Here is a 14,174-nt window from a genome sequence, read left to right as displayed (position 1 = left end):
TTTGTTCACCAATGACCTAGCTATACCCTGGTGTCCTGTTCCCTGAAGGGAGGACTGAACTGACTGCTACTTTGTTTTTGTTTTTCCTCCTTTTCTGAAACATTATCCGTATTGATTCTAATTAGGAAATAAAGTGCCGAGACCGTTGTTTTTGACGAGCAACTTGAGCCACGGGGGGATCGTGACACTAGGAGAGTATGCATGCATGCATGCTGTGACGTTATTAGGCTCTGTGGGACGAGATGGAGGAGAGTTCTCCTCGCCATGTCCTCTCCCTCCAGGGTAGGACAGTATACTCTGGGGGGAGCAGGATCCTGGGTCTCCTGAGCCCAGCTTACCACTTAGTCATCCAGGGCCTGGAAAACCAAACAAATGATTTAGACAGACTGACTGAGGCTAAACCTCATTATCTCCAGCTTAGATGTTACTGCTTGGGTCCATCAACATCACAACAACACCTCTGGTTTAATTAACCTGTCAACACACACACACACACACTGCTCAGGAAAATGGTGAGGTGGGGTGCTCCTTTAAAAGCCACACAGAGCTACAGGAGTAGCAGATTGCCTTGTCTTCAGAATGCGTTCAGTATTTCCATCACAGCAATATTTAATGTAAGATGCTGCCCAGTGCCCATATACTGTAACAGTCATCCCATCCCACCACCAATCCACACCATTAGCTCCGTTCAAATTGGTTAGCATCCATAATGCTGTAATATACACGACCGGTCAAAAGTTTTAGAACACCTACTCATTCAAGGGAATTTCTTTATTTTTACTATTTTCTACATTGTAGATTAATAGTGAAGACAGCAACACTATGAAATAACACATATGGAATCATATAGTAAGCAAAACAATTATTAAACAAATCATGAGTCTAGGGTAAGCTAGTAGTAATTTACCAGTTTTTTTAAACGTTTTTTTTTTATAGATCCATACCATATGTGTTCTAAAACATCTTGGCATAGTTCTGTTATAATCTCCACCCGGCACAGCCAGAAGAGGACTGGCCACCCCTCATAGCCTGGTTCCTCTCTAGGTTTCTTCCTAGGTTTTGGCCTTTCTAGGGAGTTTTTCCTAGCCACCGTGCTTCTACACCTGCATTGCTTGCTGTTTGGGGTTTTAGGCTGGGTTTCTGTACAGCACTTCGAGATATTTGCTGATGTACGAAGGGCTATATAAAATAAACTTGATTTGATATGGAAAACGGCTCTGCACAGCCATAAGAGACTATTGCTAATTGCTATAGGGCAGGAAGAGAGACTGAAGAGGGCCTTGTCAGCAGCAACTGGGGCCATTTTATAACGATTAACAGCACATTGCTAACAGTGCTGATCTCCAGGCTTAATATGTTTTCATCAACTGGTTGGCTTCAGGCTGCAGATGAATGAAGGGCTAGGTCTGCCACTGCACTGACACAGTATGAGGTGACACACCAGCTAAACAGCAGGCTATTTATTAGCTGTGTGTGAAGAGACGAGCTCTGAGGTGATTGGTACTGTGTCAGAGTGAAGGGGACTAGAAATGATAGCAAGGCTATTTGTTTGTAGGATAGGTTGGGGCACCTTGGGTAGTAGGAAGTTAGAAGTAGTACTATTTTTGTCTGTGTTCGTATTCAAGTCAGGTATACACTGAGTGTACAAAACATTAGTCTCTTTCCATGACAGACTGACCAGTTGAATCTAGGTGAAAGCTATTATGTAAGCCTGACTTTGACTGACAGTGATAAAAACATAAGACACATCTGTCAGACTTCAGATATACATTCAGGTGCATCCTGTTTCCATTGATCATCTTTGAGATGTTTCTACAACTTGATTGCAGTCCATCTGTGGTAAATTAAATTGATTGGACATGATTTGGAAAGGAGCGCACACCTGTCTATATAAGGTCCCACAATTGACAGTACATGTCAGAGCAAAAACCAAGACATGAGGTTGAAGGAATTGTCCGTAGAGCTCAGAGACAGGATTGTGTTGGCACAGATCTGGGGGAAGGGTACTAAAACATTTCTGCAGCATTGAAGGTCCACAAGAACACAGTTGCCTCCATCATTCTTAAGTGGAAGACGTTTGAAACCACCAAGACTCTTCCTAGAGCTGGCCGCCCAGCCAAACTGAGCAATCGGGGGAGAAGGGCCTTGGTCAGGGATGTGACTAAGAACCCGATGGTCACTCTGACAGCGCTCTCGAGTTCCTCTGTGGAGATGGAATAACCTTCCAGAAGGACAACCATCTCTGCAGCACTCCACCAATCAGGCTTTAATGTTAGTTGCAAGACGGAAGCCACTCCTCAGCAAAGGCACATGACAGCCCGCTTGGAGTTTGCCAAAAAACACCTAAAGACTCTTCGACCATGAGAAACAAGATTCTCTGGGCTGACGAAACCAAGATTGAACTCTTTGGCCTGAATGCCAATCGTTACGTCTGGAGGAAACCTGGCACCAGCCCTACGGTGAAGCATGGTGGTGGCAGCATCATGCTGTGCGGGTGCTTTTCAGCAATCGGGACTGGGAGACTAGTCAGGATCGAGGCAAAGGTGAAGGGCGCAAAGTAATGAGATCCTTGATGAAAACCTGCTCCAGAGCACTCAGGACCTCAGACTTGGGTAAAGATTCACCTTCCAACAGGACAACGACCCTAAGCACACAGCCAAGACAACGCAGGAGTGGCTTCGGGACAAGTCTCTGATTCTTTGAGTGACCCAGACAGAGCCTGTATTTGAACCCGTATCTGAACCCGGTTGAACATCTCTGGAGAGACCTGAACATAGCTGTACTGCAACACTCCCCATTCGACCTGACAGAGCTTGAGGATCTGCAGAGAACAATGGGACAAACTCCTCTAATACAAGTGTGCAAAGCTTGTAGTGTCATACTCAGGAAGACTCCAGACTGTAATTGCTGCCAAAGGTGCTTCAACAAAGTACAGTGTAAAGGGTCTGAATACTTGTGTAAATGTGATATTTCTGTTATGTTTTATAAATTAGCAAACATTTCTAAACTTTGTGTAGATTGATGAGGGGGAAAAAACAATTTAATCAATTTTAGAATGAGATGTGGAAAAAGTCAAGGGGTCTGAATACTTTCCGAAGGCACTGTAGGTGACAACAGCTGTCATAAGCCATCCCATCAAATCATATGGCTTTATGACCCCAACCGTGACCTGGGACTTATTCAGTAGTTTTTCATCCTAACTCAAGATGCACAAAAGCAACTCTGTTTTCTTGTTAATCATAACTTCATACATTGAAGGCAATGGGAAATTGGAATTAAGGCCCACAACATAAATCAAAGTTAAGGATTTCAGCCCATAGGCTCTGTTAGCTGGGGTGCTGCTGGGGATAGATGGAGGGAGGAGGTGGATCCCAGCGCAGCCCGCCCAGGGACCTGATCAGGATTCTGGCCAGCTTGGCACCGATTGTTGCCACCCTGACTCCCAGAGATATGTGGAGGAGCTCAAGTCATTTGATCTCCCCCATATCACCACACTGCTGCTGCCTCACCACATAAACTAACCATCTCTTTCTTCTCTGGTTCTCTCTCCCTCTCCTTGCAGCTCAGACCGGCTGATGGATGACACAATAAGGTAAGCCTAATGCAGACAGACGTTATTTCTCTCTCTCTCACACACACACACACACACACACACACACACACACACACACACACACACACACAGCATATGTTTTACTATTCTTGTGGGGACCTAAAATGTATTTCCATTCAAAATCCTATTCTCCCCACGAGGGAGAATTTTTTTTGTTTTACTATCCTTGTTGGGACTTTAGGGGATAGTCACACACACACTACTGTACTCCCTAGTGTGCACTTTTTTGTTGCCTTTAAACTGGTAGCTACATTGGACGTTAGACACCTCCATGGGCATGAGGTGAAGTCTCTCTAAAGAGTCCAGTACAGAGAGACTATTGATCCTGACAAATCAGATGGTGACCTTGGTCTGTGTGGAGCTCCTTGCCTCTGACCCCACCTCTTAACATCCACTCTGTGACACCATTTAGATGAGATTACACCATTAGCCCAGAGATGGAGACAAGAACAGCTTTCAGGCCTAAGTGGGTTGATATGGTCAAGCAAAGTTTGAAGAGCGAGGAAGTGGGCTATGCATCTATCCCTCCCACCATCTCAGCCTCCCTGTTCCCTTTTCCCTCCCATCATCTCAGCCTCCCTATTGCCTCTATCCCTCCCACCATCTCAGCCTCCCTGTTGCCTCTATCCCTCCCACCATCTCAGCCTCCCTGTTCCCTTTTCCCTCCCATCATCTCAGCCTCCCTATTGCCTCTATCCCTCCCATCATCTCAGCCTCCCTATTGCCTCTATCCCTCCCATCATCTCAGCCTCCCTGTTGCCTCTATCCCTCCCATCATCTCAGCCTCCCTGTTGCCTCTATCCCTCCCATCATCTCAGCCTCCCTATTGCCTCTATCCCTCCCATCATCTCAGCCTCCCTGTTGCCTCTATCCCTCCCATCATCTCAGCCTCCCTATTGCCTCTATCCCTCCCACCATCTCAGCCTCCCTGTTGCCTCTATCCCTCCCACCATCTCAGCCTCCCTGTTGCCTCTGCATCTTATGCAGTTAGGGGCGTCCCCAACATCCCCAGTCATGTGTGGCCACCCAGCCCAAACTCCTCCGACTCTATCCACCCTCTTATCTATCCTTCCATCCCTCTCCATCTATCCTTCCCTCCCTCCCCCTCTCATCCATCTTCTCTTCCTGCCGCAGCCCACCCACAGATTTCTGCCTGAGGGGAGGCTACTGGCACAGGTGCTTCATTAAGTGGATTTGTGGGCCGTGCAGCACCTCTTCCTGTCCAGCCCCCCCAAGTCTCCCTCTCTCTTCCCTCTTGTTTTAGCCAAGCGGAAAATTACACTGGATGAGAAAGCCACGATCATTACCGGTTCCCTCCCCGTCTTGAACACGCCTAACAAGACACACCCACGCACACAGCCAGAAGATAATGAAGCTTATTTTTTGTCCTGATTAGTTTTTGTGTGTTATTATGCCCTGTGGGAACGAGGAGGGTTGAGCTATGATTAATTTATGTGAATTAATATGCATTGGGTTTTAAGACCCAGGTTGGAAATAAAAATCGACAATATTTTGAGAGGAACAGTTGGTCGGGTACTCCAGTGAGTGCACCGAAGCAGAAAGAAAAGAGTGCGATTCTCACAGCACAAAAATGCTGTTTTTGGTAGTTAAAGTAACATATCCATATTAAGCTCTGTCAAATTGGGGTTAGACTGGAGAGAATTGGTCTCAATAAACGTATCTAGAAACCCCACAGTGACTTTACTTTAGATGCTAACGGTGATGAGCTGAATTAGTTTAGCATTGAGCTGGTTTTCAGCCAGAGTGTGTGTGTGTGCTTTAGCCTCGCCCCTATCAGATAGCAGCTCTGATTGCCAGCGCGTTAGCGTAGCGCTAACGCTGGCCCAGTGTTAGTCAGCAGTGTTGGGCTTTGGGAAGAGAGGCGATTGGTCTTCCCCTCTGACTCTGGAGAACATGATATATGAGCTAGATCCTTGGCATAGGGACTGATTGTCCCCTCAGCAACACCCTACGAGGTGTTAGACTGTCAGCAGCTGGCAGCGATGAAGATTACAGACAACACACACATACACACTTATTCAAACATGTACTACAAATGTTAAATTACCACACTTTCTCAATCAAACACCTTAGCTCCCACACACACTCAACACAGTGCACCCACATCCTTACTTGGTGAGGAAGTATCCATATCACAGCCATTTAATCTTCCAATGACAAGGCAGCACTCAGTTGAAGGAGATGGGAGAACATTAAGTGCTTGATGTCCATGTACACCGAAGAACACCACAAGATCTGAAATTAGCTAGAGCCCTCAGGCTTGGTTCCAGGCTTTACGTCTTTGAAGGAAATGGACTCTAACTGAATGGTACCGTCTCTGACGATACTGAGGTGCATTTAGTCTCTTCAGACTAAATTACAGTTATCATGTGAAAGCTACTATTTTTTTTTCTCAAATGAGATTGTATATCTGCTGTCTGGAGGTGTCTGGGGAAATCAATATCTAACAGAGGGTCGTTCTCTGAAGCTTTTTTGCTGTGAAGTGTGTGTACAGTGCCTTCGGAAAGTATTCAGACCCCATAATGAGCAGGGAAAACTTTTTTTGTAAAACTTGTTACATTTTATATAAGTATTCAGACCCTTTACTCAGTACTTTGTTGAAGTACCTTTGGCAGCGATTACAGCCTCGCGTCTTCTTGGGTATGACGCTACAAGCTTGGCACACCTGTATTTGGGTAGTTTCTCCCCTTCTCTGCAGATCCTCACAAGCTCTAAGCTCTGCCAGGTTGGATGGGGAGCGTTGCTGCACAGCTATTTTCAGGTCTCTCCAGAGATATTTGATCAGATTTAAGTCCAGGCTCTGACTGGGCCACTCAGACATTCAGAGACTTGTCCCGAAGCCACTCCTGCGTTGTCTTGGCTATGCACTTAGGGGTGTCCTGTCGGAAGGTGAACTTTCACCCCAATTTGAGGTCCTGAGAGCTCTGGATCAGGTTTTCATCAAGGATCTCTTTACTTTGCTCCGTTCATCTTTGCTTCGATCCTGACTAGTCTCCCAGTCCCTGCTGCTGAAAACCATCCTCACAGCATGATTCTGCCACCACCATGCTTTACTGTAGGGGTTAGAGGTCGACCGATTAATCGGAATGGCCGATTAATTAGGGCCGAGTTCAAGTTTTCATAACAATCGGTAATCACCATTTTTGGACACCGATTATGGCCGATTACGTTGCTCTCCATGAGGAGACTGCGTGGCAGGCTGACTACCTGTTACGTGAGTGCAGCAAGGAGCCAAAGTAAGTTGCTAGCTAGCATTGAACTTATCTTACAAAAAACTATCAATCTTAACATAATCACTAGTTAACTACACATGGTTGATGATATTACTAGTTTATCTAGCGTGTCCTGTGTTGCATATAATCAATGCGGTGCCTGTTAGTTTATCATCAAATCACAGCCTACTTCGCCAAACGGGTGATGATTTAACAAATGCATTCGTGAAAAAAGCACTGTCGTTGCACCAATGTGTACCTAACCATAAACATCAATGCCTTTCTTAAAATCAATACACAGGTATATATTTTTAAACCTGCATATTTAGTTAATATTGCCTGCTAACATGAATTTCATTTTAACTAGGGAAATTGTCACTTCTCTTGCGTTCTGTGCAACAGAGTCAGGGTATATGCAGCAGTTTGGGCTGCCTGGCTCGTTGCGAACTGTGTGAAGACCATTTCTTCATAACAAAGACCGTAATTAATTTGCCAGAATTGTACATATTTATGACATAACATTGAAGGTTGTACAATGAAACATCAATTATTAGACTTAGAGATGCCACCTGTTAGATAAAATACGGAACGGTTCCGTATTTCACTGAAAGAATAAACGTTTTGTTTTCCAAATGATAGTTTCCGGATTTGACCATATTAATGACCTAAGGCAAGTATTTCTGTGTTTATTATAATTAAGTCTATGATCTGATATTTGATAGAGCAGTCTGACTGAGGGGTGGTAGGCAGCAGCAGGCTCGTAAGCATTCATTCAAACAGCACTTTCCTGCATTTGCCAGCAGCTCTTCGCTGTGCTTCAAGCATTGCACTGTTTATGACTTCAAGCCTATCAACTCCCGAGATTAGGCTCGCAATGCTATAGTGCCTATAAGAACATCCAATAGTCAAAGGTATATGAAATACAAATGGTATAGAGAGAAATAGTCCTATAATAACTACAACCTAAAACTTCTTACCTGGGAATATTGAAGACTCATGTTAAAAGGAACCACCAGCTTTCATATGTTCTCATGTTCTGAGCAAGGAACTTAAACGTTAGCTTTTTTACATGGCACATCAACACTGTGTTTTTGCATTATTTAAACCAAATTGAACATGTTTCATTATTTATTTGAGACTAAATTTATTTTATTGATGTATTATATTAAGTTAAAATAAGTGTTCATTCAGTGTTGTAATTGTCATTATTACAAATATACATATTGATTGATATGATTTGATGGGATGGCTTATGACAGCTGTTGTGTCACCTACAGTGCCTTCGGAAAGTATTCAGACCCCTTGACTTTTTCCACATTTTGTTAGGTTAGTCTCATTCTAAAATTGATTAAATAGTATTTTTCCCTTCATCAATCTACACAAAGTTTAGAAATGTTTGCTAATTTATAAAACATAACAGAAATATCACATTTACACAAGTATTCAGACCCTTTACACTGTACTTTGTTGAAGCACCTTTGGCAGCGATTACAGTCTGGAGTCTTCCTGAGTATGACACTACAAGCTTTGCACACTTGTATTAGAGGAGTTTGTCCCATTGTTCTCTGCAGATCCTCAAGCTCTGTCAGGTCGAATGGGGAGTGTTGCAGTACAGCTATGTTCAGGTCTCTCCAGAGATGTTCAACCGGGTTCAAATACAGGCTCTGTCTGGGTCACTCAAAGAATCAGAGACTTGTCCCGAAGCCACTCCTGCGTTGTCTTGGCTGTGTGCTTAGGGTTGTTGTCCTGTTGGAAGGTGAATCTTTACCCAAGTCTGAGGTCCTGAGTGCTCTGGAGCAGGTTTTCATCAAGGATATCTCTGTACTTTGCGCCTTTCACCTTTGCCTCGATCCTGACTAGTCTCCCAGTCCCGATTGCTGAAAAGCACCCCCACAGCATGATGCTGCCACCACCATGCTTCACCGTAGGGATGGTGCCAGGTTTCCTCCAGACGTAACGCTTGGCATTCAGGCCATAGAGTTCAATCTTTGTTTCATCAGACCAGAGAATCTTGTTTCTCATGGTCTGAGAGTCCTTTAGGTGCCGTTTTGGCAAACTCCAAGAGGGCTGTCATGTGCCTTTTGCTGAGGAGTGGCTTCCTTCTGGCCACTCTACCATAAAGGCCTGAACTCTAGAGCTCTGTCAGTGACCATTGGGTTCTTGGTCACCTCCCTGACCAAGGCCCTTCTCCCCCGATTGCTCAGTTTGGCTGGGGGGCCAGCTTTAGGAAGAGATTTGGCGGTTCCAAACTTCTTCCATTTAAGAATGATGGAGGCCACTGTGTTCTTGTGGACCTTCAATGCTGCAGATTTATTTTTTTGGTGCCTTTCCCCAGATCTGTGCCTCGACACAGTCCTGTCTCGGCGCGCTCTACAGACAATTCCTTCGACCTCATGGCTTGGTTTTTGCTATGACATGCACTGTGAACTGTGGGACCTTAAATAGACAGGTGTGTGCCAGACAGGTGTGTGTGCCTTTCCAAATCATGTCCTATCAATTGAATTTACCACCGGTGGACTCCCAAGTTGTAGAAACATCTCAAGGATGTGCAATGGAAACAGGATGCACCTGAGGTCAATTTCTAGTCTCATAGCAAAGGGTCTGAATACTAATGTAAATAAGGTATTTCTGTTTATTACATAAACATTTTTTTTTAACACATTTCTACCCCACCCACCCACCGCTACACTTGCCACCACTCCTGAAAAAATATAATTGGGAAACACTGTGTGCTAGCACTACACGCCTCAGTGTATCTGCGCTAATATCCACAGGGCCTCGGAGTGACTCGGCTCCCCCTGTAATATCCACGGCCTCAGAGTGACTCAGCTCCCCCAGTATTTCTCTCTCTGCATTCTAAATTAATGTGAAAGTTCTCCTCCCCCCTCTAATGGGTTTCTCCGCCTCCACCCGCCTTCTGTCTGTCACGGTAGTTGCACTTGGGGGACCACACACACACACACACACAATCGTGCCTCATACTTTTTGCTAGAGAAAAGCTGTTTGACAAGCCTTACAGGGGTGATATTGTAGTGTTGCCTATACTCTCGGTTGGAGAAAAGCTGTTTTATAACAAAGCAGAAGTCTTACAGGGGTGATATTGTAGTGTTGCCTATACTCTCGGTTGGAGAAGAGCTGTTTTATAACAAAGCAGAAGTCTTACAGGGGTGATATTGTAGGGTGGGTTACCTCTTCCCTAATTTAACCTGTGTATGTCACTGTCTTCCTCTTCTCTCCCTGCAGTATTGCCATGGCGACCAAGGAGAACATGACATCCCAGAGAGGGCTGTTGAAGTCCATACACAGCAGGGTCAACACTCTGGCCAGTATCCTTTACAACACCCAGCAAACTTTATGCACATTGGAGATTCTCCATGTAACATAATGTTTAGGACTGGGCTTAAAATGTGTCTGGGAAGCCAACCCTATGTTCATATCTATTTGAGAAAGAACAAATTCACATGAAAAATAACAATTTCACAAATACTTATTTAGGTATTTAATCCGTCAAGAAATTCTAGAGATTGTCAGGTATCGTGTGTTTTAAACCACTTTTATTTGATCATAATTGTCTTTTAATGTCACTTAGAAGATATTTTTATCCAAAGATATTTACAGAAGTGAGTACATGTGAATTGATCCCCGCAGGAACTGAACCCACGACCTTGGCGTTGTTAGCGCAATGCTCTTACTCATTACGTCCTCTATTTACCGTACTATTACCTCCTGTGAGCTGCAACCAGACACAATACAGCTATAGAGTCCCTTAACCTCTCTTGGGTACGTGAGACGTTAGCGTCCCACCTCTTCAACAGCCAGTGAAACTGCTGGGCGCCAAATTCAAATACAGAAATACTCATTATAAAAATTCAGAAAACAAAACATATTTTACATAAGTTTAAAGATGAACTTCTTGTGAATCCAATCACGGTGTCAGATTTTAAAAATGCTTTACGGCGAAAGCATACCTTACGATTATTTGAGAACATAGCCCACTAGACAAATCATTACAAACCGTAACCAGCCAAGTAGAACAGTTACACAAGTCAGAAATAGAGATAAAAGTAATCCCTTACCTTTGATGATCTTCATATGGTTGCACTCAGCAGACATTCATTTACTCAATAAATGTTCCTTTTGTTCAATAAAGTCTCTTTATATCCAAAAACCTCAAAACAGGAAGACAAAAAAATCCAAATTGTATCCGTAAAGTTCAATGAAACATGTCAAACGATGTTTATATTCAATCCTCGGGTTGTTTTTAGCCTAAATAATCAATAATATTTCAACCGGACAATAACGTCGTCAATTTAAAAGGTCTGTGACACTTTAGGGTCCACTCATTCAGACTGCTCTTACTTCCTCATTTTTCAGAATACAAGCCTGAAACAATTTCTAAAGACTGTTGACATCTAGTGGAAGGCATAGAAACTGCCAAAGTCAATGGATACTGTAGTGGCATTGAATAGAAAACTACAAAATAAAAATAAAAACTACTTCCTGAATGGATTTTTCTCAGGTTTTTGCCTGCCAAATAAGTTCTGTTATACTCAGACACTATTTTAACAGTTTTGGAAACTTTAGAGTGTTTTCTATCCAAATCTACCAGTTATATGCATATCATATCTTCTGGGCCCGAGAAGCAGGCAGTTTAATTTGGGCATACATTTCATCCAAAATTCCGAATGCTGCCCCCTACCCTAGAGAAGTTAAACAATTAATGCCAGAGTGACTGTCGGTTTACGTTACGAATCCTAACTGTTTTATAGGGGGGGCAGCAGGTAGCCTAGTGGTTAGAGCGTTAAACCAGTAACCAGAAGGTTGCTGGATCGACTCCCCGATCTGACAAGGTAAAAATCTGTCATTCTGCCCCTGAACAAGGCAGGTAACCCACCGTTCCCCGGTAGGCCATCATTGTAAGTAAGAATTTGTTCTTAAAACTGACTTGCCTAGTAAAATAAAGGTTAAATAAAAAAGAAATATATGTAGGCACAATAAGCATGCTCCAAGTTCAGTTTGTATTGTTATCAAACGCATCTATCCCAGCAAGATTTAAAGACATCCTCCAGTGGTTTTTGAACTTTTTCTGTTGAGAAGTGATAGCCCAAGTATAAATATAGTGAAGTACAAGTCACTAAATAGGTAAAAAAAGAAATTTGAGCTACATTTCAAGGAGTTCAATGAGTTGGTCTGATGGGAATGTGTGATGTCATTGGCCTCCCTCTTGCTTGAAAAGCAGAAGAGGAAAGCTTCCCCACCCCCACTTGTGCCATGTCATGACATACCTGGACCACCTATTGAGATGTGCCTTTTGTTAAGTAAATCAGGTTTTAAATGAGGTGAAAAGGAGACTGGAGTGCCACTTCAATGGGAGCCTGATTCTGCCTGTTATCTTCTCTTTGCTCTGAGCATGGTTGTCAGGCCTTTCGGCAGGGCGATACGATATCTTCCTCACACGGGGCACCAACACCAGCCTCTTGAGGTGAAAAACTCCTATTGATTCTAAGGAAATATCTGAGCATGCGGAGCATTTTGATCCATTCTGGTCCATTTAACTGACTGGGGGGGATTCAGGGCTTAGATTGCTCCATTCCTCTCTCCTGCTAGGGTTCTATGAACAACATATTGGATCTATATTTCACTTTGCTGTCAAAAGAAAAGATCAGTTGCCTGTTTCAGAAATACAATTTCAGAACAGACCAAAAAAATTAGCAATGACATCAGAAAAGCAGGCAGTTTGGCTTTTTTAGATTCTAATTAAGGATTAAGGCCAGAGGGGGTGTGGTATATGACCAATATACCACAGCTAAGGGTTGTTCTTCTGTATGACGCAATGCTTATACAGCCCTTAGCCATGGTATATTGGCCATATACCACAAACCTCCCAAGGTGCCTTATTGCTATTATAAACTTAGAGCAGTACAAATAAATGTTCTGTTGTATACGTTCTTGTATATTATGGATTTCAGCATTCAGGGCTCAAACCACCCAGTTTATAATTCCAATTGAATGATTTTCTGAACATACTTTTAATAAGAGGTGATTGGTTCTCTGTTTCCCTTAACTTCCTCCTCCAGATCGTTTCCCAGCCATCAACAACCTCATCCAGCGAATCAACCTGCGGAAGAGGCGGGACTCCCTAATCCTGGGCGGAGTCATTGGCGTCTGCACCATCCTCCTACTGCTCTACGCCTTCCACTGATGACGGACAGAGCGGTCGAACAATCGTTACTCTGCGTTTGTAACATCAGAATCAGAACTCTGGAGAATGGGCTTGAGTGATTGGAGGCTACTGAGCAGACGGACAGACAGACCGACACCCTCTTGGCCCAATCGGTTAACAGGATTGATCAAAGCCATCATGGACTACCTGATTTGTATTTAGCAGTGAGGGAAGGAGATGGGGAGATGGAGCAGCATCTTTTTTGTTTAGTTTTTCTATCCAAAGTGAATGTGCTGTTCAACTCTGGTTAAGGGAACGGAGACCAAATTTACTAATATGACTAGATTTTAAAGAATTATATATAAAGAACACTTGCTTCAATGAGGAGTTAAAGGCTCTGAAGACAGATTGCGGATACGAAAGAGGGGGACTGTTTTGCTGTTGATTTCTGAGGTGGATGGATTTTTTGTTGAATGGTCGTTTTTTAGTGGCGGCAGATTCAGGAGGTTTATCATCATCATGGGCTGTACAATGTGCATTATTAATAAATTATTAATATACAGTATGTGATACTAGGCACTTAACATTTTAGTTTTCAGTATTTTTTTGAACTTCGACATGTTTTGAGAAATTGTATTTTTCATTGAAGGCCATTGATTCAACTCTAGTGCTGCAAATACCATTATTCTGTTGTGCTGCATGGATGACTTCATAATGATGACTTCATAATGATGACTTCATAATGATGACTTCATAATCACTGTAGTACTTTAAACAATGGCCCACATACAGGTGTATGGTTAAACCAGAACTCTGACTTCTTTCATTACGTGTTTCCCTCTACTTACACCGCTTAGCAGACACCTATCCAAAGTAACCTGCTGTACAGTGAGTGCATGCATACATTTTTATAATCGAATCCACGACCTTGGCTGGTGCCAAGCTCTCACCAACTGAGCCACACAAGTTCACTTGAAATCCAGAGATCTGTAAGAGTGATCAGCATTCAGCCCTCTGCTTCTTCATGATCAAGGACCTACTAAGTCCTACCTTGAGAAAAGTCCACAAACCTTAAGTCATACATTGATGTCAACTGGAAATCTGTGTTCAAACTTTTGTTCCATACTGATTTTGAAAGTTATGATTCTGTTCTACCCTATATGCC

The 14,174-nt window shown here is 43.3% G+C and overlaps 1 protein-coding gene across 3 annotated transcripts in view; it reads left to right on the top strand.

Moving 5' to 3' along the window:
- The window catches only part of LOC120018230 (Golgi SNAP receptor complex member 1), a 50,769-nt gene extending 36,949 nt beyond the window's left edge, over nt 1–13,820 (top strand). Inside the window, exons 7-9 of one of the 3 annotated variants that reach the window (XM_038961308.1) lie at nt 3,563–3,592; nt 10,090–10,172; nt 12,924–13,820. In XM_038961308.1, coding sequence (XP_038817236.1) covers nt 3,563–3,592; nt 10,090–10,172; nt 12,924–13,048 — 238 coding nt within the window. In that variant the 3' untranslated portion in view covers nt 13,049–13,820. The remainder of the gene's footprint in view (nt 1–3,562; nt 3,593–10,089; nt 10,173–12,923) is intronic. The other 2 variants (XM_038961309.1, XM_038961310.1) reach the window with 2 other exon arrangements.
- The last annotated feature ends 354 nt before the right edge of the window (nt 13,821–14,174 follow it).

Source organism: Salvelinus namaycush, chromosome 23 (assembly GCF_016432855.1).
Source record: "Salvelinus namaycush isolate Seneca chromosome 23, SaNama_1.0, whole genome shotgun sequence".
Lineage (NCBI taxonomy): Eukaryota > Metazoa > Chordata > Actinopteri > Salmoniformes > Salmonidae > Salvelinus > Salvelinus namaycush.
The sequence above is the reverse complement of the archived record's forward strand: the minus strand, read 5'-3'. Positions and strand labels throughout refer to the sequence as shown.